This window comes from Equus quagga, chromosome 13 (assembly GCF_021613505.1).
Source record: "Equus quagga isolate Etosha38 chromosome 13, UCLA_HA_Equagga_1.0, whole genome shotgun sequence".
NCBI classification, from domain to species: Eukaryota; Metazoa; Chordata; class Mammalia; order Perissodactyla; family Equidae; genus Equus; species Equus quagga.
Window position 1 is genome coordinate 95462959 of NC_060279.1, and position 21628 is coordinate 95484586.

General features: G+C 45.5%; 1 protein-coding gene across 1 annotated transcript; it reads right to left on the reverse strand.

Annotated features, from left to right (window-relative positions):
- Window positions 1-2224: 2224 nt before the first annotated feature.
- On the reverse strand, window positions 2225-18974 carry LOC124251346 (carcinoembryonic antigen-related cell adhesion molecule 1-like). Its single transcript, XM_046684088.1, is given in 10 exon segments — window positions 2225-4052; window positions 4054-4122; window positions 5184-5215; window positions 5910-5962; window positions 6699-6825; window positions 11410-11688; window positions 12966-13220; window positions 13631-13909; window positions 17564-17920; window positions 18823-18974. Coding segments are annotated over 10 exon segments (1617 nt in total). The 5' UTR covers window positions 18950-18974; the 3' UTR covers window positions 2225-4013.
- Between the last annotated feature and the right edge of the window lie 2654 nt (window positions 18975-21628).

Below are 21628 nucleotides of genomic sequence, written 5' to 3' on the forward strand. Positions count from 1 at the left end.
TTTGCCAATAATTTACTTTTGAGTACTTCTCTGTGCCTTGCAGAATACATTATTCATTTCATGCCCATCTCATGGAATATTCTTCTAACTCCCCAGTTTTTCATTCCTCCCTGTTTTAGGTCACTGTTGCCTAACATAAAATATATGTGAGAATCACCTGGGAGTTTTTCAAAATATACAAGTCCAAGTCTCATTCCAGACATACTGTATCAGCTTCTTCTGGGATGGTTTTAGGCTTATTATGTATGTTGAAAAAGTTCTATAGGTAATTCTGGTTCATGCTCCTAGCTAAAACCACTACTTTTAGGATTAAATCCTACCTACTATAGTGGAAGTTCTCCATCCTGGCTACACATAAAAAGTGTCTGGGAAGCTTTAAAAAATTACCAATGTCTGGGTTCCACCTCACGCCAATTAAATTGGGATCAGTGGGTGGGACTGAGTATGAGTAGTTTTTAAAGTTTTCCCAGTCATTCTAATGTGTAGCCTATTTCCCACTGGATTTCTCTTGTCTTCTCTTGTGGCATTTACCCCTTTCTATGTTTGTATTATAATAATTTTTCATGTCTTATCTCCTGTCTCAGGCTTTATGTTCCCTGGGGTAGAGACCCTGACTTTCTTCTTTCTGTATCCTTCCTGGAGTCTAACGCTGAGACTTGTAGCACAGCAGGTACTCAATAGGATTCCATGAATACAGGAACTGGTCATCAGGAAAAGATTCTCAATCACAGGTAGGTTGTATCCTGAGTCTTAGGTTCACATGTTAATGCTACTGGGTCCCTGTTCTCCCCTGGGGATTGAGTTTTTGATTGTGATGACCAGTGTAGGTAACTCCTCTGTTAGAGAACAGGGAGAACATTGCCCTGTTTGGTTTTTGTTTTCAGGTCTATCATTGGCCCTAAGAATTATATGTGTATAAGTGGTGGAGGGGCAGCAATGGGTAAGGAGAAAGATCTAATTAGAATGGAGGAATTATACTAGAGAGTGGTGGTAAAGAAAGTAAGAAATGTTAGTAAAGAGGAAGAAATGTGAACTTATCTGGTAGGCAAGGATTGACCACTGTAGATTCTTGAGTAGGAGAGTGAACCAGTTTTTAGGAAGGTAATGAGGCAGCAGTATGCAAGGAAGATTTCAGTAGAGAGTCCAGAGACAAACAGTCAAGCTGTATTTCCAGCAGCAGAGTTGTTGAGGGCCTGGGTTATTAAGCTTTACGGGAATGGAGAGACGAACGCAACTGAGAGATGTTAAAAAAGAATCAATGTGTTTTGATGATGCATTGAATCTGGGAAACAAACAGGCAAGGTATTTGGATTTGAGTGTCAGGTGTTCTGGGAAGTAGCAGGGGCTAGAGACAGAGATGCAGGAGGCACCTGCCGAGAGGTCATCGAGCTGTGGGAATAGGGTGGTGGAGGGAGACAAGCAGGGTCTGAGAATTAAATCTGGAGTGGGCGTGCTGTGCATCAGTAGGGATGGGAGGAGGAGAGCGTCCAAGAAGGAAAAGGTTGTCTGTGCTCTTAGTTGTTGTGAAAGTGAACAATGTGAAGACGGTGAAAATACCTTTGAGTTTGGCCAAGAGATGGATACTGATTTTATTCTACTTACAGCGGTCTTGGGTCTGGAGGCACTAATGAAGAGAGCCCAGAGAAATGAGGTGATGAGGAAGGGGAAAGACGGCACACATGTTTCAATTGCTTGTAAGTGAAGGAAATGTGGTAATAGTTTAATACTTAGTGGAATTAATAAATGAAGGTTATTCATGTCAGAAGACATCTGATCCTCTGAGAGGGCAGAACAAAGGAACTGGGGACAGGAAGATAGAAGGTGCTGGAGAGATTTTTATATGACTGAACCTGTGGAGACTCTTGTGAGGGAAAGCTGTGTTGCTGCATCTGATTCACTGGAGCCCACTGTGCGGGAGGGGTTATTTGTCCCTAAGAAAGAGGCTGAGAGATCTTTACTCATGAAATCATCTTCTTTCTGGGAGGAAGACAGGCAATTTCCTTCAGGCAGGTTGGAGCTGTGGCCTGTTGGTACTAGATAGACCCACTTTGTTAGCAGATGTGCAGATGAATGTAGCTAATTCTCCGACGCTAGGTCAAATATCTGTAGACTTAGAAAGAGACTTACTCTGATGCCCAGTTAAGCAAGTTCTTTTTCTTCTACCTGTAAAGAAGACATTGTCTAAAGTGGTATCAACTATGAAGCAGCATGCTGATCTCTGATATGTAATATTTATTATAAATATAGAGTACATTTTATAAATAATTCACAAGTGGCTGCAGCCAGGCAAAATTAAATAACACAGAATAGCATGAATAAGTGGAAGTCTATGCAGTCTGTGTCAGGGTTAGGAATCCCTGAAAGAGATACTTGAGTACGAAGCACTCTCAGCTAATTTTCTTTGACGTGTCTCTTAGATACAGCCTGAGATAAGTAATCAGTGTCAAATAAGACCTTTCAACAGCCCCGAAAAGATTCCATCTTTGTAGAAAAAGGCTGGGTGGGAAGTATTTTTGCCCTACCTTCTCTTGCCCTTCCTTTTATCCTAAGACATATTGGGACTCATAGACTCCATGGGATAAAATAGATTTCACAGACTGTTCAAGAAACCTAAGGCCCAGTTATAACCCTCCCCTTGTGTCCTAAGGAGCGTCAGCACCAGTGCAGCTTTCTAGGTTGCAAACAATGCCAACAGTCTGAGTGCGAATGTTCCCTTCAGGGCACTCCCACTTCTCAAGGACCAAATGCTTCTTAGGAGGGGCCATGATTTCCTGAGAAAGAGAGTGGGGCAGACAGACAGAACATGCACAGACAGATTCATGGGGTAGAACGGTGTCTGCTGATTTGCCTGAGATGCCTGGAAACTGAGTTAGATCCATTTCCAGCCATGAATGAGGAAAACAGCTTCTTTTCTGTTTGGAGCCCCTGACATAAAAACCTTGAGGAGCTCCTGGCCAAGGGGACTTGAGGGGTTTTGGTGGCTTCTTTCACCTGAGGCAGTCAGATTGGCTTACACAGCTAAGCTAAGTGAAAATAACCCCTCTCTCATAGATAAGCAGTTACAAAAAATGAAATGGCAGAATGTCTGAGACTATAGAGGAAAAACTCAATTCTGTAAATTGTGCATTCTTCAACAGTTCTTTAAACGATATCTGAAGAGTAGCCCTCTGATTCCTTTCCAAAATTCCCAGCAGATTGTCTCTGTTAACAGCTGACTACTACTAATTCCATAACCCTTCTTCTTTGGACATTTACTTGAATAAAGCCCATAAAGTAATTAAAACATCTGAGAATTTTTTTTTTGCATTTTCCATTAGGAATCTCCTATGGACCTTGGCAAATAATTTTCCTAGTTGCTTCTAGTGGGTTCTCTGAAGACAGCCTTGCCAAAGGGCCTAGGTGATTTTCCAGCTAAGCAGCAATGTTCTTAGGCCCTGGTGCTACAGGTAGACAACCCTGTTTTGGACAAAAGTGTAGAACTTCTCAGTTCAGAATTGGTTATATATTTGTTTCCCTGTGTCTGATGGGTTCACTGTGGGCTTTGGAAAAACAGTAGAAACTTTTACTTTTACTTTTTCTCTGTTCTTTTTTGGCATGTGCATTTCAGTGGATAAGGACAAAACTTGAAAGGTTATGGCAAATTCAAGTTAGACTAGTCTGGGGTAGGAAGGTGAGTGTGCTCTGACTAGGTAATTTTAAAACAAGTCTAGGTCAGGAGAGGAGGAGGAGTGGCAGGTTCTGGCAACTCTCTCTGAAAGTCTGCTTTGCCAAATTTCAAAGACTAGGAAGATTGGGTTTCCTACAGACTCCTGGATGTACCTTTTCACGTATTGACACTGAAGTGAGGGGCTCTGACTGGGCAGCCTGGAGGTGCTTCATTTGAGAATTAAGGGGGGAGGGGGAGTCTTCTTCACTTATTCTTTGAGGGTAAAGGGATCCTTCCTGTGATGAGGATGAGAAGCTTGGAGTAAGTCAGCAGTGCAGCGAACAGGGCAGGTTGCATTACTTCTTTTTTACTTCTGAATAAACTGTTTCTGTGGCTGATGGAAGGAGGGAGGCTGAAGTTGGTTTCCTTGATTCCTGGGCTTTGAAGGTCAAGGAAGAATATGTAATTTCTTCAACCTGAAAGGCATGAGCAGCCGTCAGTTAAATCAGTGTCATAGGTCAGGCCCTCACCTGGTCTAGTGTGATTCAGTACCACCTGCTATCACCACTTTGAAACTTTTAGCTTTGGAGAAGGGCTTTTATCAACCATTATCTCTGCTTGCTAACATCCTATGAATGATCATTGGAAGAGAAAGATTATGGTATTCATATAATGGAATATGATGATTACAGCTATGAGAATGAACACACTACAAATACGTACAACAGTATGGGTGAATCTCACAAAATAAGTTTGAATGAAAGAAAGCAGACACATATAAGGATATGCTGTGTCTTTCATTTATGTAAAAGCATAAACAGGCAAAACAAATCTAGTGCATTGGAAGTCAGCATAGTGATTTCTCTTTGCAGGGAAGTAACTGCAGGTTTTTTTGAGGGGATGACATGTTTTCTTGATTTTGGTGCTGCTTACGTGAGTATGTTCTACTTGTGAAAATTCATACATTGTTAAAATATACTTATTATTTAAGCACTTTTCAGTATATATGTGCACACTGTTGAAAGGATAAGATGAATAAAACTTGGTAAAAGTATTATAAAGTAAAGGAACTAAGACCTCAGACCCAATAGAAGGGAAATTATCCTTTGAGAGTAAGAGCAAAGTCAGCCTGAAGGTAGAGGAGGGAGAATGACTGAGGCCTTCCTTGTGTTGGGCACTGTGCTGGGTGCTGTACATTTGTATGTCATTGAATTCCTTCACCTCTTCTTTGAAGTAGGCAGCATGCCCATTCTGAGATGACAAAGCCGAGAATCAGAAAGGTTAAGCTATTTGTCCAAGGACACAGAGCTACTAAGAGTCTCAGCCAGGATTCAAACACAGGATAGGGATAATTCCAAAGTCCACATGTTTGCAATGAGGTAGACTCATGGGAGTTGTTACCAACACTTCTTTGTTTGCTGCTGCATTGAGGAACTTTGGTCCAAACCTGGTCTCACATTAGTATTTTCAAGAATAACCCATTCTTCACTGGGATATTTCCATGAGAAAGTGAACCAGTGAAACTGGCCCTGCTTACCTTGTTAGGAGAATTGTCAGAGTGGCCCTGACCTGGGAAAGCAAAAGAAGAGTTACCAACCAATAGAAATACAAAGCTGACTTGTGTCCTTAGAACAATGGTGTTCCTAAGCTGTTGTGATTTCTAGCTTAAGGAGATGGCAGGTGTTGGGAGGGTGGAGTAGGGGAGGTGGCACATGATCACTTAAGGAATTGGCTTCCCTCAGAGTGTGTGATCCAGAGCCAGGGCATTAGTACCAGAGGAGGGCCAGGAGTAGAGCCAGAGGAGACCTCCATCCACTTCTGAAGATTTCTTCAGGCCACAAGGGCTTGATTTTTTCCCTGATATGTTTCTCAGCAATGGGCTTCAGTGGCAAGGAGGGGCACTGAGGCCCACAGCACCCAGAGCACCACAAGACAGGGAACCTCTCACCAAAGGAGATGCCCACATCCATGAAGAGGCAGGAGGGGAAGGAGTATGGATGAGGAAATGGCTCCTGGAAACATGTCCATCTTACTCAGTCCTGCCTAGCCTAAGTGGAGTGAGCGTCTCTCCTGGAGCCTTCTCTCAGGGAATCTTTTGTGTCTAGGAAGGTTGTGAGCACCTGTGCCAACTTAAGTTTGGGAAATGGAGATCCCCTCTAAAAATTCAGAAGGTAGGGAGTGGTTTGGGAATTCAGAATTCACTGCTGTGTGAGGGCACGTGGTAGAACACAACAGTTCTCACTGGGGGAGTGGCTTTACTTACTGTGGTTGGAGGCTGAGGTTTTGTGCTCTGTGAGATCACGCTGGTCACTTGCCCTAAATAAATATCAGACACTGTGACTGCTATTCCCAAGCAGAGGATCTTTGCTCCTTGAGTGAGGAAGGAGACTGTCAACAGATAACTCATTAGGGCTCCTCAGTGTTCATCTATACCATGGTGGGTACTGCCTTTCCCCTCAGGGGCTCCTTCCACAGTCTACCCTTGATTCCTTCTAGTGTTTACTCCTTTCCTGTTTGCTGGGTGTGCACATTTAGGTCCATTATCTATCAACTGCTTCTGAGCCTACTTCTACCCTGACACCTTTCCCCTTTTGTAGGTAGATGCTATTATGTTTTCTCACTTTCTTTATTGTCCAAGAGGCCTTTGTTTGTTTCTGCTTTTTCTTAGGTTCTCTTCCTGTCTTATCCCTCCCTCCTTCCTGCTGCTATGGTTCCCAGAGCACAGGATTCCCTTTATCTTGCCCCTCCTTTCATTTCCTCATTTGTTTTCCTTCTTGAACTTTGGCTTCCCTGACTGGGGAACAGAGGAACATAATTGGAACTGCCCCCCCAAGCCAGGTGTGGATAGGAATAACCATATCCAGCAGACAGTGACATAGAGGAATCCTAAAGACCAGGGAAGAAGAAACCCATAGTAATTAGTGCGAGAAGCAGAGGTTTAGGAAGAAGGAGGAGCAGATCCAGGCCCAGAGACAGAGTTGAAGTCTCTTTCCCTCTCCCAAGCATGGTCGTTCACCTTAGAAAAGTGAAACACTAAGAAAAACCATCATACCCTGAAGTCTTTCTGATGTACAGAAAGTAGACCAGGGCTGCTATCAGAGCGACCCCGGCCAGCACTCCAATCACGATGCCACCAATAGCCCCAGCTGAGAGTCCAGAACTTCCTAGTGTTGGATCATCTGTCATGGAAAGAAAAGAGAATGAATGAAGGTGACATTGTTTTACAGTGGGGGGGTGCCCTGGGAAATAACGCTCAATATGGAGTAATCTCTACTTGTTCCTTCAAGGAATACATTTTTTGTGGAAAGCTTGCAGTGAGGTAATTAGCTGACTATATCCTTGCAAATTTTTTCTTTCACCGTATTTCTTTTCTTTCTTTCTTTTTTTTTGAGGAAGATTAGCCCTGAGCTAACTGCTGCCAATCCTCCTCTTTTTGCTGAGGAATACCGGCCCTAAGCTAACATCTGTGCCCATCTTCCTCTACTCTACATGTGGAACGCCTACCACAGCATGGCTTGCCAAACAGTGCCATGCCCGCACCCAGGATCCGAACTGGCGAACCCCGGGCAGCTGAAGTGGAACGTGTGCACTTAACTGCTGCGCCACCCGGCCGGCCCCTGTCACTGTATTTCTAAGTTGGTGGTCAGGCTTGCCTCAATTCCATCCTGGCCTTTCTGCATTGAAATTTTTGAAGGCTTTGGAAAAGTGAGAAAGGCTGATGGCTCTTTTTGTGTGTTGTAACTTCCCACCTTTTCATGGTTACATCTTTTTCTGTGTACCAAGCATGGCAGCCATGAATATGTGCCTCTCAGGTCTCTTGTGGTGGGGACTTAATTGATGGAAGGCCTGGGCTAGTGCACTCTGAATTCACCATCTCCATTCACCATCACCATTCACTACACAGAGACCATGCTTCCCCTAGGCTCCCAGCAGGAATATGAAAGCAATCCCAAGTCTGTGAGAAACAACTTTCCTCTGATGGGTGTCTATAGCTCAAGAACTCCCTGTCAGCCTTATGGACACTCTCTTAGTGCTGCATTGCAAGCTAAAGCTGCCTTCCTTTTCTTCTGCTTAACAGGGATCAGATCTGCACCATGGTTTGAGGAATCGCCCATGCTCTTCCCACTCCTGCCCCACTTTCCTTCACAGGCATTTTCTCCAATAAATTTCTTGTATGTCTAATTTCATCTTGGCTGCATAATAGAAGATGAAAACTAACACACTAGGCTTGAAACTTTGTACTCAACTCCTTTTTTTCCTTTCCTATATTGAGTCAGTAACCATGTCTTAATGTTTTTTTTCTGTAATGCCCTCCAATATATAACACCTTTTGCATCTGTTTCTTCTTTTTCACTTCTTTGCATTCACCAGTCAACTCAATGCTGATGATTAATATTAATGTTAACTACTGTTATGGAGTACTTACTATGTGCCAGGCTCTGTGCTATATATATACTCTATATATATCTTTATATATATCTCAATTTGATTCATTTAATAACCCAGTCAAATAGACATTATTTTCATTTTACGGATGGAAAAACTGAGGGTTACAATGGTGAAAAATTTGCCCACTTTCTTATGGCTAGTGAAATGTGGATGTGAGATTTGACCCTAGAACTTACTGACTTTATAGAGTCTATGACAATAGTAGTAATAATAGCAGCTAACACTTGTGGAACATTTCCTCTGTGTGTGGCATTTTCGAAAGGGTTTAATTGACTATCACATTAAATCTTTAAAACAATACCATGAAGCAGGTACTGTTATTGCAATTTTCAGTTGAGGTTTATGAGACTCAGAGAAGTTAGGAATCTTGTTCAAGAAATTTGTAATTGTAAATGCTTACATAAAGAAGAAGAAAGATCTCAAATCAACTACCTAACTTTACATGTAAAGAACTAGAAAAAGAAGGACAGGGTAAACCCAAAGCTAACGTAAGGAAGGAAATAATAAAGATTATAGTGGAGATAAATAAGTAGAGAATGGAAAAACAGAGAAAATCAGTAAAACCAAAATTTCTACAAAAATGGTTAACAAAATTGACAAACTTTTGACTAGATTGACTAAGAAAAAAAGAAATGATTCAAATTACTAAAATACAATCGGAATTACTAAAAGAAATGAAAGCGGGGAAATTACTATCAATTCTATAGATAATACGAATTTTAAGAGTTAAAAGAATAATTATATGCCAACAAATTGGATAACCTAGATGAAGAAACACAAAAGCTACCATGAAATCATGAAGAAACAGAAAATTTGAATAGATTTTAACTAGTAACAGACTGAATTAGCAAAAGCATTCAACAAAATTCAACATCCTATCATGAGAAGAAGACTCAAATTAGGAATAAAAGGAAACCACCTCAACATAATAAAGGCCATAGATGAAAGACCCACAGCTAACATTATCTTCAATGGTAAAAGACGGAAAGTTTTTGTTCTACGATTAAAAACAAGACTAGGATGCCTGCTTTTGTGATTTCTATTCAAAATAGTACTGGAAGTCCTAGCCAGAGCGATTAGCCAAGAGAAAGCAATAGAAATGCATCCATATTGGTAAGAAGAAGTAAGATTATCTTTGTTCACAGATGACATAAACTTACATGTGAAACACTGACGATCCCCCCAAAGAGTTAGAACTAATAAACAAAAACAGCAAAGTTGCAGGAAACTAAATCAAAATAAAGACCAGTTGTATTTCTGAACACTAACAACAAAAAAATCTGAAAAGGAAATTAAGAAAACAATTCCTTTTGCAATAGCATCAAAGCAAAAAATACTTAGGAATGAATTTAACCAAGGAGGTGAAAGACTTGTACATTGGAAATTACAAAACATTGCTGAAAGAAAAAAAGACATAAATAAATGGACGGACATTCCCTGTTCATGCATTAGAAGACAATATTGTTAAGATGATATTACCCAAAGTCATCTACAGATACAATACAATCCCCATCAAAATCCCAATGACATTATTTTTTTGCAGGAATAGAAAAATCCTTCCTAAAATTCATTTGGAATTTCAAGGGACCACAAATATCTAAAACAATCTTGAAAAAGAACAATATTGGAGGACTCACAATTTCTGATTTCAAGTCCTGATTTCAAAATTTACTACAAAGCTATGGTAATCAAAATGGTCTGGTACCTGCATGAAGACAGACATATAGACCGATGGAATAGAGAGCCCAGAAATAAGCTCCTGCGTATATCGTCAAATGATTTTTGACAGGGGTGCAAAGACCATCCAATGGGAAAAAGACAGTCTTCAACAAATGGTGTTGGAAAAACTAGACTTCCATGCAAAAGAATGATATTTAACCCTTAATTAACGCCACATACAAAAAATTAACTCAAAATGGATCAAAGACCTAAATGTAAGACCTAAAACTATAAAAAGTCTTAGAAGAGAATATAGGGTGAAAGCTTCATGACTTTGGATTTGGCAGTGATTTCGTGGACATGAAACCAAAGGCACAGGCAACAAAAGAAAAATTAGATAAATTGGTCTTCAGCAAGATTAAAATATTTTGTGCATCAGAGAATGCTATCAACAAAGTAAGAAGACATCCACAGAGTGGGAGAAAATATTTGCAAATAGTATATCTTATAAGGGACTAACATCTAGAATATATGGAGAACTACAACTTAATAAAAACAAAAACCCAATCAAAAAATGGGCAAAGGACTTGAACAGTCATTTCTTGAAAGAAGATGCACAAATGGCCAATAGGCACATGACAACATGCTCAGCATCACTAATCATTAGGGAAATGCAAAACAAAACCACAATGAGATACCACCTCACATCCATTAGGATGGCTGTTGTAGAAAAAAGCAAAACAGGAAACAAGCGTTGGCAAGGATATGGAGAAATTGGGACTTCTGAGTATTGTTGGTGGGACTGTAAAATGGTGTAGCCACTGTGGGAAAAGGTATGACAGTTCATCAAAAAATTGAACAGAGAATTACCATTTGATCCAGCAATTCCACTTTTGGATATATGCCCAAAGAACTGAAAGCAGGGATTTGAACAGATATTTGCACACCCATGTTCGTAGCAGCATTATTCAGAACAGCCAAAAGGTGGAAGCAACCCAAAAGTTCATGTATATATTAATGATAAACAAAATGGGATATATACAAAGAAGGGAATATTATTCAGCCTTAAAAAGGAATGACATTCTGATATATGCTAAAATATGGGTGGCACCTTGAAGACATTTATGCTAACTGCCAAAAAACAGACACAAAAGGACAAATATCATCTGAAGCCAATTATACGAGGTATGTAGAATAGTCAAATTCATAGAGACAGAAAGCAGAATGGTGGTTACCAGGGGTTGAAGTAGGAAATTGGGAGTTGTTCATTGGGTACAGAGTTTTACTATGGTAAGATGAAAAAGTTTTGAAAATGGATAGTTGTGATGGTAGTACAACAATACGATTGTGCTAAGGACACTGAACTATACACTTAAAAATGGTTAAAATGGTAAATGTTATGTACATTTACCTCATTAAAAAATGATAAGAGAAAAAAAGAATCTAGTGCAAGGTCACACAGTAAATGCCAGACCCAGGAGAAGAAACTTAATATATTCGATTCAGAGACTGAGCTCTTAACTACTTTGCCATACTGTTTGCTGTAATAGTCTCTCGATGGATACTCTGTCTTCTATGACTTGTATCCATTTTGCACACCACTGCTAGAGTCATCCTCCCAGAAAGATGTAGGATAGGGGCAAGTGGTCACTTACATTTCACATCCAGCGTGAGGATGTCACTTTTGCTGGAACTGACCGGGTTGGAGACCTCACACTGATAATCCCCCGCATCCTCCCTCCTGATGGGGTCTATGGTGAGGGTGCTGTTGTCCTGGGACAGCTCCATCCTCTCTGTGAGCCCTAGAATCTGGTTATTGAAGAACCACTGGATGGAGATCCCAGTGTCACTAGTGAGGCAGGTCAGGACCACGATGTCCTTCTGTTCTGTGACTGTGGTGTTGCTGGCTCGGATGGAGGGCTGTGCCACTGGCTCTGTGGAGAAACGGGAGGTGACTGATTGACAGTGGGCCTGGAGCCTGGGACCTCACTCCTTTCTCAGAGATCTGAGCCGGTTCTCAGATCCCACAGTGAGCTCTGTAAAGGTGACTCATGGGATGGATGGCCCAGACCCCTGCAGAAGGACAATGGTCCTTTTTCTGGTGATGATCTGTAAGGAGAGAGCTGCTCCTCCTCCTTTGTTCCCCAGGTCACACCAGGATGACCTCTGACTGGTTCTCCTGGACATCTCCATAGCATGAGCACCAGGAAACTCTCTCAGCCCCTGTGTCCAGCATCCTATCATCAGCTGGAATTTATTTTCCCATTGGATTTTGTGTGACCATTTGCTAGAGCTTTCTGTGAATTTATGAATGATCAGTCCCCCTCTCTAGTGTGGTAGCTTTAAACAGAGAAGGGAAGGCGTTTCCTTTTTGTTAAATAATTTATCAGAGGATGAGAATGGCCCAGCCAGTATTCATGACCTTAGGACCTGGAGGAGTTCCAATCGAAACGGTTTCTCAACATGAATAGGACTTTTACTTCCTGGCCTGTGGACTGACTATCAAAGAGAGGGGACTCTCAAGAGAGAAGTGGTCACACTTTTAACAAAAGGCTGGTACTCTTAGCCCTCTCTATAAACTATAAACTTTTTGGCACTGCCAGTCTGTCCCATGAAGGGACTTCATGAATGAACCTACCTATTTTTCCAAGTGTGTCCCATTATTCACTGTTCTCCTTTGGTATGCATATGTGCTGGTGTCACACAGCCTCATACAGCTGGTGACTTCAGAGACAGGACAGTTCAGAGGAGTCTGAACCAAGGTTTGCTCTTTTCCCATTTTACTGCAGCCTGGCCGGAGAAAGACTGTGGTGTCAGTGGGTGGCACAATTTGGCCACTGAGGTCAGGCCCCCCATGTACCTTCTCTACATGCCCGTGTCCCACACAGATGGCATCAGAGCAGAGTCAGTCATGTGGTGAGCCAGGAGCAGAACGACCTCCTTTCCTCTCCCTCTGTGAAGCCCCCTTCACTGTATGGGACTTTCTGGGGCTGACAGAACCCCCTCCCCATGTTTCAGGCTGGACCCACTCCTGCCCTGGGGAATCAGAGCAAGGGGGTGAAGGATCTTCAGAGATGTAGTGGGAGGGTTTAAGGACAGATTTGGGATTTGCTTCTGTCCATGGACAGAGGATAGGAAACAACTTCTTCTTCTGAACACCAGAGAGACTCCACCTCAGAGCCTGGTGCTGATGGTCCAGGGAGCCACTTACCAGAGACTGTGATGGTCTTGACTGTGGTCCTATTGAGGCCGGTGTCAGAGTTATGGACGAGGCAGGTGTAGGATCCACTATCACTCACAGTGATGTTGGGGATAAAGAGCTCCTGTGTGAATTGCTGGGGCCTCCCGTTGATAAGCCAAGAATACTGTGCAGGTGGGTTAGAGGCTGCATAGCAGGAGAGGCTGAGGTTTGCCCCTTGCTGGTAATAGGAGTCTGAGGGGGAAATGGTGGGGGCATCCGGGCCATCTGGAGCAAACAAAATAAAGCCACATGTGATGTAATCATGGGGAAGGAGAAGCTCCTGATCTGTTGAAGGGCCACAGTATCCTTCTGAGCAGGGTCACAACCTATTTTTAAAAAGTCCCAATCCTGGCCCCTCAGTGTTCACTCGTCCTGAGTCTGAGACATTAACCTGTTTCTCCTATCGTGGGTTGCTGGCCCTGAGCCTCTAAAGGCAGGAGCAGGCTGTCCCTTCCTAGTCTTGGCTTAAGGCTTGGCCTGCCCAGGTTTACCTGAGACTGGAAGTCATGGCCAGCCTGGGGGTCCAGGGATGAGGGTCTGTGTACTTGGACCTGAGAAGGTTGGATGTGGCCTTGCCTCTGGCAGTGTGGATTTGGGCAGGCAGCCTGGGTCAGGTAGGGACAGAAGTTACTCACAGAGAACATTGAGGTAGAATGGGTCACTGCGATGGGCACTCACTGGGTTCTGGGTTTCACACTCATAGGGTCCAGTGTCATTCCTTGTGATGTTGAATAAAGTGAGAGTCCTGTTGTCCGAGGATAGCTTCAGCCAGGTGCTGTCCGGGAGGTTCTGATTGTTGATCGACCACCGGTAGGTGGTGTTCTGAGTCTCAGGTTCACATGTTAACACTACAGGGTCCCTGTGCTCCACGGGGTTGGAGTTGTTGCATGCGATGTTGGGTTTGGTTAACTCCGCTGCACAGATAACAGAGAGAATAACCTGTGTGGTACCTTTGATTCCTCCAAAGTCATCTTCAATCAGAGTTGGCATCTCTCACCTCTCAGCCAACCCAGGTCCTTAAAAGAATAAGGCAGGTATCTCAAGGCAAATGCATGAGGATCTGAGCACTCAGAGAGTGTCAGGCTGCCTGTTTTACATCTGGGAGAAAGCAGAGACATTCCCAAGTCAAATATGCATCAGGATTGGTCATGGGAAGACACAGGACAGGGAGTCAGAGACCACTCAGTGCTTCTTCTAGTTCTTCACTGACCAACTAACTGTCTCACTAACCTTGGGGTCCTCACCCTGAAAGTGTGGGTGCTGAGGCCCTTTCTATTGCAGAGACCTACATTGCCCAGCCTAGATGTGTTTTCCCTGAGGCCTTGCTTTCCAAGATTATCCTAGAGATGGATAATGATGGGAATTTCTACAGTTCTTAAGCCCAGAGAAGACTGAGGAGCATAGCCTGGAACTGGGTATTTGAGCAGAAATACTATATAAGGAGAGCAGGAACAAACCCAGAGTTCAATTCAGTACTCAGGTTGCAGGGCCATGAATTGGGGCAGGCTGCCCAGGTGTTCCATGGTGACTGGCATGAGACAGTGACTTCATAAAGGGTAGAGCAGATTTAAGACTAGAAATGATCCAGAAAAGAATGAGGAGTTCAGGCAGGAGCTGGCTGGCTTGGGCAACAGAGCTATGTACTCTGCCCTTGGTCTTTAAAGTCTCTTCTCCCATGGCAGAGGGCAGTGAAATACATGTTCCTCTTTCCTGAAATGCAAGTGGATGTTTTCAAATGCAGAAGGGGTGACCAGTGGAAGGCGGGGCGGGGGGGGGGGGGGGGGGGGGGGCGCTGGAGAATCTAGCTCTCATGGACCATTTGTAAACACAGTTTTCAGACAGAAATCTGAGAAGTTAATTGGTTTCTATATTGAAAATGAGTATTAATGCCCCAAAGATCTAAAACCAGTTTGTGGAGGAATGTCTCTCTAGAAAGCACTAAATGTCATAGGGCAAGCTCTGCAGTCCAACCAGCATCACATTATGATCAAAGGAGGATGCTAAAGTGGGTTTGAAATCACTGTCTCCCTGGGTAGAGAGAGACACTGTTAAAAGGACAGAATTAATCAGGGTGCAAGTCTTAATATAAAGGGAAGAATGCTACCAAATTAGTTAAAAGGATATGTGGTAAATTTAAGATAGAGGTCCCCATCAACAGTTTCTATGGACTATCAGGCTAAATTGGAAGAAAGTCCAACATTTGCATGTAGTTTTATTTCAACTTCAGGAAACACAAGTTTGATCGAATTCATCCAAATTGGGAAGAATCTACGTGAAACCACAGTGGGTGGTGGATCTCAGCATCTACCCACCCTGTGGTAAAGGCGTCATCATGAAGACCTATGTGTGCGAAATAGTAAACCAGTCAGACAGTGCAGGGTCTGGCAACCCCACCTTGGGAAGGTCTCAGGAACTACTGGATGATGGGAGCCTCACCAGGATGAGGATGTGAGTCAGGAGTCAAAGAGGTGAAATGAGCCTGTGAGCTTTTGGGGTCTGCAGACCTGTCCTTCTGCCTTTGAGTCTCTGGTTGAGTCATGTAGAGAGTAGATTGAAGAGTCACACATCCCTGTCATGTAGCATGTTCCACATATTGGCATCATGAAGGGAAAGAGCCTTGGATGGGGTCACAGCAGAAGCTTGTTCTCTTGGTGACCTGGGGAAATCAGCTAGTGCTGGAGTCTCAAGGGGCTGCTGCTCCCACTGATTTCTGTGTCCTTTAGTATTTCCCGGGAAGGTGGGCCTGATGACAGGTGTTAGTGGAAGAATCCATGGAAGGCTTAAGAGTGGAGGAAGCTGTGCAGAACAGTGGCAGTCCCAGCTGGAATGAAGCGAGAGGAAGATGAGGGACGTGGAAGGAACTACGAGAGCCAGTAACATCTAAGGTTGTGAGCAGTGTGGTCTATAAGTGACTTCAAAGACCCCAGAGACCAAGAGCCTGTGGCCGCCTCAGGGGCAGGACCAGAACAGCCCTGAGAACTCTCCCATGCTGAGCAGCCCCACAGTCATCATGATACTCTGCTTTCAGAGAGGCCTTAGGGACTAGTGGTCAGAGGGATGGAACTTGGGTTTCAGCCCCTGGGGAGACAGGGATCAGGTATCACCATAACCTTCAAGGATTCTGCATCCAGGTTCCAGTCTTTGAAGAGATTATTGATCATTCATTCATTCATTCATTCACCATTCATTCCTTGCCTCCTTCATGAAAGAGCAGTTGAGTAGTTGGGACCTGTGCTGACTGCAGGTGTAGAGTGAGGAGTGAGAAAGGAAAGTCCTTTCCTTTATACTCCAGTGAGAGTGACACCAATATATCAGGAAACAAGTCATATCAAGTCCAGCTCAGGCAGAGTAAGGATTGATCACCTGAGGGGGAGGCCTGAACATTCCTGTCACTGACTCTGATTGTTGATGAAGGTAATTTAGTTCTCAAGTAAAAACAGATTGATTTTCTATTTGCTCTCACTCCCCAGACCAGAAAATCTACCTTGAGCTGTGGATCCCTAAGAAGAAAGCATCTGATCCAACGGCTGGTCTTGCGATCTATAGATGCTTAATAAGGCCCCTGGGGTGGTGGAGAGGTCAGGATTCTGGCTGCACAAAGATCTTGTGACTCTGATCTGCTGTTCATGGTCTGTGACCCTAATTCAATGACCGTATCTCCCTGTGCCTCAGTTTCCCCTAAATAAAAGTGGGTAAATTGTCTCTGGATTACCGTGTCATCTGTGAATTAACCTTAAAACATCCCCAAATACCTGACCTAAAGCTTACTATGGAGAAGCTGCCAAATAAAGGCAACTCCATATTATTTGCATTCGTCAGAGATAGCTCCCTGGGCCTGATCCCTTGTGGATGAGGAGCTACCAGGAGCATTTTCTATGCTCTGTTCCTCCCTGGGGATACTGACCATTATTTAGAGTCCCCTATGCCTCTAGGGCACATGGCTAATGGCCTGGGGACCTTGTCCATCTGTGCTCTCCAAGCCAAGTCTCAAGTGAAAGACCAGGCTCTGCCTCTGCCCAGATGTGGCTCTTAGGGATGAGCCCTGGCTGGTGACCAGCTCAAAAGCCTCAGGCCTTGGACAGCCAGGAAGTCATTCCTCCCAGTCAACCCTGCCCAGGAGGTCAAAATCTAGCTCTGGTACAGGCTCCCCAGGGTCACTGGAGTCAGAAGCCCTGGGACAGGTGTCTGGGCAGGGGCTTCCGAGGGCTGAGCTTCCCTGTGAGAATTCCAGGGGCCCCCACAGGCCAAGCTTTGGCCAAGCCCTACAGGGTCATGTTCACAGGGAGGGGCCCAGGGGGCTGGACTGACACTGATCTCCCTCTGCTGAGTTATTCCCGTCAGATTAGTCCTTCTCTCTGCAACAATGTCTGTGGAGGCTGGAATCCAGAAAAGGAATTCTGATCTTATGGTGTTTGTCTCCACTGTGTGTCATTTACACTAAAAACTTAAACCTCAACACAGGACATAATGCAGAGGGGGGTGTAGGCACAGTCAGGCCTGTCAATCCTGTGTGTGGGAAGTAAAATTCATCCCACCTGAAACCCAGAGGTCAGAGAGGAATCACTCACGGTATATGCGGAGCTGTCCCATTCCTACTTCAGTTTGGAAATTTGCCTTGAAGACTTGTAGGGTGTAGTATCCTGTGTCCTCCTGGGTGACATTCTGGAACAGCAGGGATCCATTGGAGTATATTGTCTCTCGACCACTGTATAGAGGCCCTGGGGTAGTTTGTAGTGTGTTTATTACATAGGACACAATTTCTTGACTGGGATCTACTCTGTCCCCTTTGTACCAGCCATAGGCTGCAAGATTCCCAGGCAGATTGTGGACAAGCAAAAGAACATCCTTCCCTTGGACAGCATTGGATGGCACCGATTCAATAGTGAGTTGGGCAGTGGTGGGCAGGATCCAGGTTAAGAGTGAGACTAGGAGGGAAGAGAGAGAAATCAATCAATATTTGGACCTATGTATTGGGAAGGAAAGATGAGGCCCTGGGTCCTGAGCAGGACTCTTCATCTCTTAGACTTGGAGTGTGTGTGTGTGTATGTGTGTGTGCATGTACATGTGTTCGTGTCTCCTACTGGTCAAGGTCAGGAGCATGACCACCATTACTTCAGTCCCTCTGAACTTATTTCCTCTGTTCCCAATACTCCTCCCAGATGTCTGCCTGGCTCACTCCCCAACTGTCCTCAGCCCCCTGCTCACTCTCAGGGCATCCTTGGGAGGTGCCTTCCCTGAGGTGCTCTAAGGACCCTCTGTCTTTCCTTTCAATCTTTCCCTGCTCTGTTTCCTTCATGACACTTGTGAGTCCCTGACATCGCATTCTAGATCTCTTTGCTTGTCTGTCTTCCTCCCCATAGAACATGAGCTCTGTGAGGGCAGGGAGTTCTCTGATCTTGTTGTACCCCTGGTGCCTGGAACAGGCTGCAAACACCTGCGGAAGCATGACTGAGTTTTCCCAGGGCTCTCTACATCTGGTGTTTCTTTGCTGATTTCTGAGCTTTATGAAGAAGGACAATGTTTAGTGCCCCGAGTTATGTTTTTTTTCTGAAGTGTTACTCTGATATAGTTATTGTCTTATTTTTCAAAATGTAACTTGAAAAACATACATCGGTTAAGATATTCCTGTCCCTCACCACTTCCAGATCATGAGAATTTCCTGTTCCTCAGTCCCCTCCCCCCATCTTCCCCTGCTCCTGTGTCGTGTCCCCTCAGGTCCAAGCAGAAGTCCTCTGTCCTCACTCAGAGCCCCATCCTCCCGAGGAGACTGCAGCAGTCTCTGTTCTCCCAACCTCTGGGCCACCCTCAGAGAAACATCCCCTCTCACCTGCCAGCAGAACCCCCTGCCAGGGGACAGGCCCTCTGTGGGCAGGGGCTGAGGGGGGCACCATGGTGTCTGCTGCCTGCTCTGTCCCTCCCTCTGTGAGAAGAGCTTGGGCTCCAGAAAGTCTCATAAGCACTGCTGTCCCGATGAGTAAACTCTGCTGTCCTTCCTCCCTCTGTGCTGACTCTCCTCCTAGGGCAGGAGTGCCTCACTGGGTCACATGCACCAGGGGTGGGATCTCTGCCCAGGGCCCTCCCCTTCTCTCCCTTTATTCCTACCTCCATTGTCTTCTCCTTCCTCTTTCCTTTCTGTCAACATTTTACTTCTCCTAGAACTGCAGACGCCTCTCCCTCTTTAGCTGAGACCCCCATACACACACACACACACACACACACACACACACACACACCCTTATTTGGACAAGCACAAGCCTGGGGCATTGGTGTCCTGGGCGGTCTCCAGAACTCTGGGTCACAGTGCACAGTCGGTCTCCCCTACAGCTCTTTCACTTTCACATTTGACTTTTCCCTTCAGAGCAGGAGGTCTGGGACTACATCAGGAACTCTTGTCACGGGGACGTCACCCCTGCTCTGTGTCAGAATCACCGATGGAACTGTCTAAAGATTGTGAATGCCTAGGTGACAACTGAGAAATGCTACCTTAGCAGCTGCCCAGGTTTGTGGATAGGCAGCCAGGTTAAGACTCCATTTTGTGAGGGTGGGGCTGCCTCTCCCCTTCACCAGTTCAGAGTCAAGAGATTCTGTTAAAATGAAGGTTCTGACACCACAGATGCAGGGTGGACCCCACAGTCTGCACCTCACAAGCTCTCAGGTGATGCTGATCACATTGGCCTGTGGAGCACACTTTTAATAGCAAGTCTGATGGGGACCTTGTCCCCTGAGAGGATGATGCCTCCTGCTCCCAGCATTGACCTCTGCTGTGTCCTGGCCTTGGATCTGTCCGCACCACACAGAGACCCAGGGGTCTCCAAAGCCAGGGGATTATTTCTGTTTGTGACACAGAAACCCAGCTGGCCACCAGGGTCTTCTCAGTGTTCTCCAATGCTCTGGGAAGTTTGGATTTACTCCCAGCCACAAGGTCACAGAGATGACTCCGGGGGTGAGAAAGGGGCAAGCTGAGTGATGATTGGTGAGGGGACCAGCCCTCTGTCTCTGGGTGTCACCATTCTGGCCTCTGCTTTCAGAGACAGAGACCCAGTACCAGTGTCTCAGAAGCTTCAGTTCCCGGGTGTGACAGGGAAGGTTTCCTGCATGTCCTGGGTAATGTGATGGTTGTGGTGGGATGTCAGGTGGCTGTGAGTTCCCTGGTCCTCTGGGGAAGGTTTCACGGAGGCCCTCCCTCTCCATGTGTGTTGGCTGAGCTCTGGCTCAGAGCCTGTCCATGTGCTCCCTGACCATCCTGGGGGCCTCTGTCCTTTGCCTGGCTACCTTCCCTGTGGTCACCCCACCTTCCTCATGGATGGCACCAGGCAGGGAATGGGGAGCTGCACTGGACCCTCTGACACAGCAGAGTGCTCTGACATCCTTAGAAGGGGCAGGCAGGATAGAGCAGGTACATAGGAGGAACCCAGAAGGATCTGTTGGACCTAAGGATGGAAATCAGCCTCCTTCTCCACTTCCTTAGCCAAAGCCACATTCCTGTGTTAATTTCCTGCTAATTTCCTGTGTGATCTGATATTGTCCCCTGGAGGGCATGAAAAGACCTGCAGCCAATGTTAGGATCTGCACCAGGGCTGCTGATCAGGCTCTAGGAGGTGTGAGCTGGCCTTGAGCCCTGACAGAGGTGGGCTCTGATCTCCAGGCTGAGGGACCCTTCAGCCCAGGTTCTGTCACTGAGGGTCCCCAGGCTGCCCAACTCCATCCCAGTGCAGGTCGAGTCCAGGGAGAGGACAGGAATTGTCCAGTGGATACCTAATCCAGTGTTCTGTGCTGCCTGGTGGATGTGCTCCCTCAGGAGGAGCTCTCTGCCCCTGAGGTTCCAAAGAAAATGCCCAGTGAGTGGTCTACTGAGGGCTCAAGACAGCGTGAAGGGTCTCAAGGCCTAGGGGGCTGAGATCTCAGCAGTGGGGCATTCTATCTGAGTCATCTGTGCTCCTGTCTGTCATCTGCTCCAAGTCTCCCCACAGGGCCCAGGATCTGGAGCAGTTCCACATGGAGAGTCAGCCAGGGGATTCCATAGGTTCCTCTGTTACAGGAGGGGAGGCCCCTGTGGACCCTCAGCCCCTCTGAGATGGAAGCAAACACATCCTGGTTTTCCTGTCCCAACTAGATGGGGAATTCCCCTTGTTCCACCTGACACTTTGGGCTAGTGAGATGTCTTCGTGTGTTGACAGCCAGGTGTCTCCACAGACCAGGAACCCTGGGGATGGGGAGTCAGCCATGACTTCCTTTGTGATCGGGGTAGGGCTTTGATTTTTCTGGTGGTAACTTTACCTGGGGTGGAGTATCCAGAGTTTGTGTCAGGTCAGGTCTCTGTGAGAAGAGGAGGCACACAGGCTCCTGGCCCAGGCCCTCTGGGGAGAGAAGTCACTCACAAGGTTGAGATGGGGAGGGAGTGTGATTTTCTGGGATGAATGGATATCTGACCCCTGACTGTTAGGAGGTCCCTGTCCTCCCTCCTGACTCTACAAGGAGTACAGTTCCATCTCTGGGATAGCCGTGGGCACTTGTTGGCTTCCTCCCATGCGATATCAGTGTCCTTGTGTCTATAGGGAATGTGCTCTGACCCCCAGGTGTCACATGGGGGTGACAGGCTTCTGTTGTGCGGTTCCCCTCATCCATTTAACAGT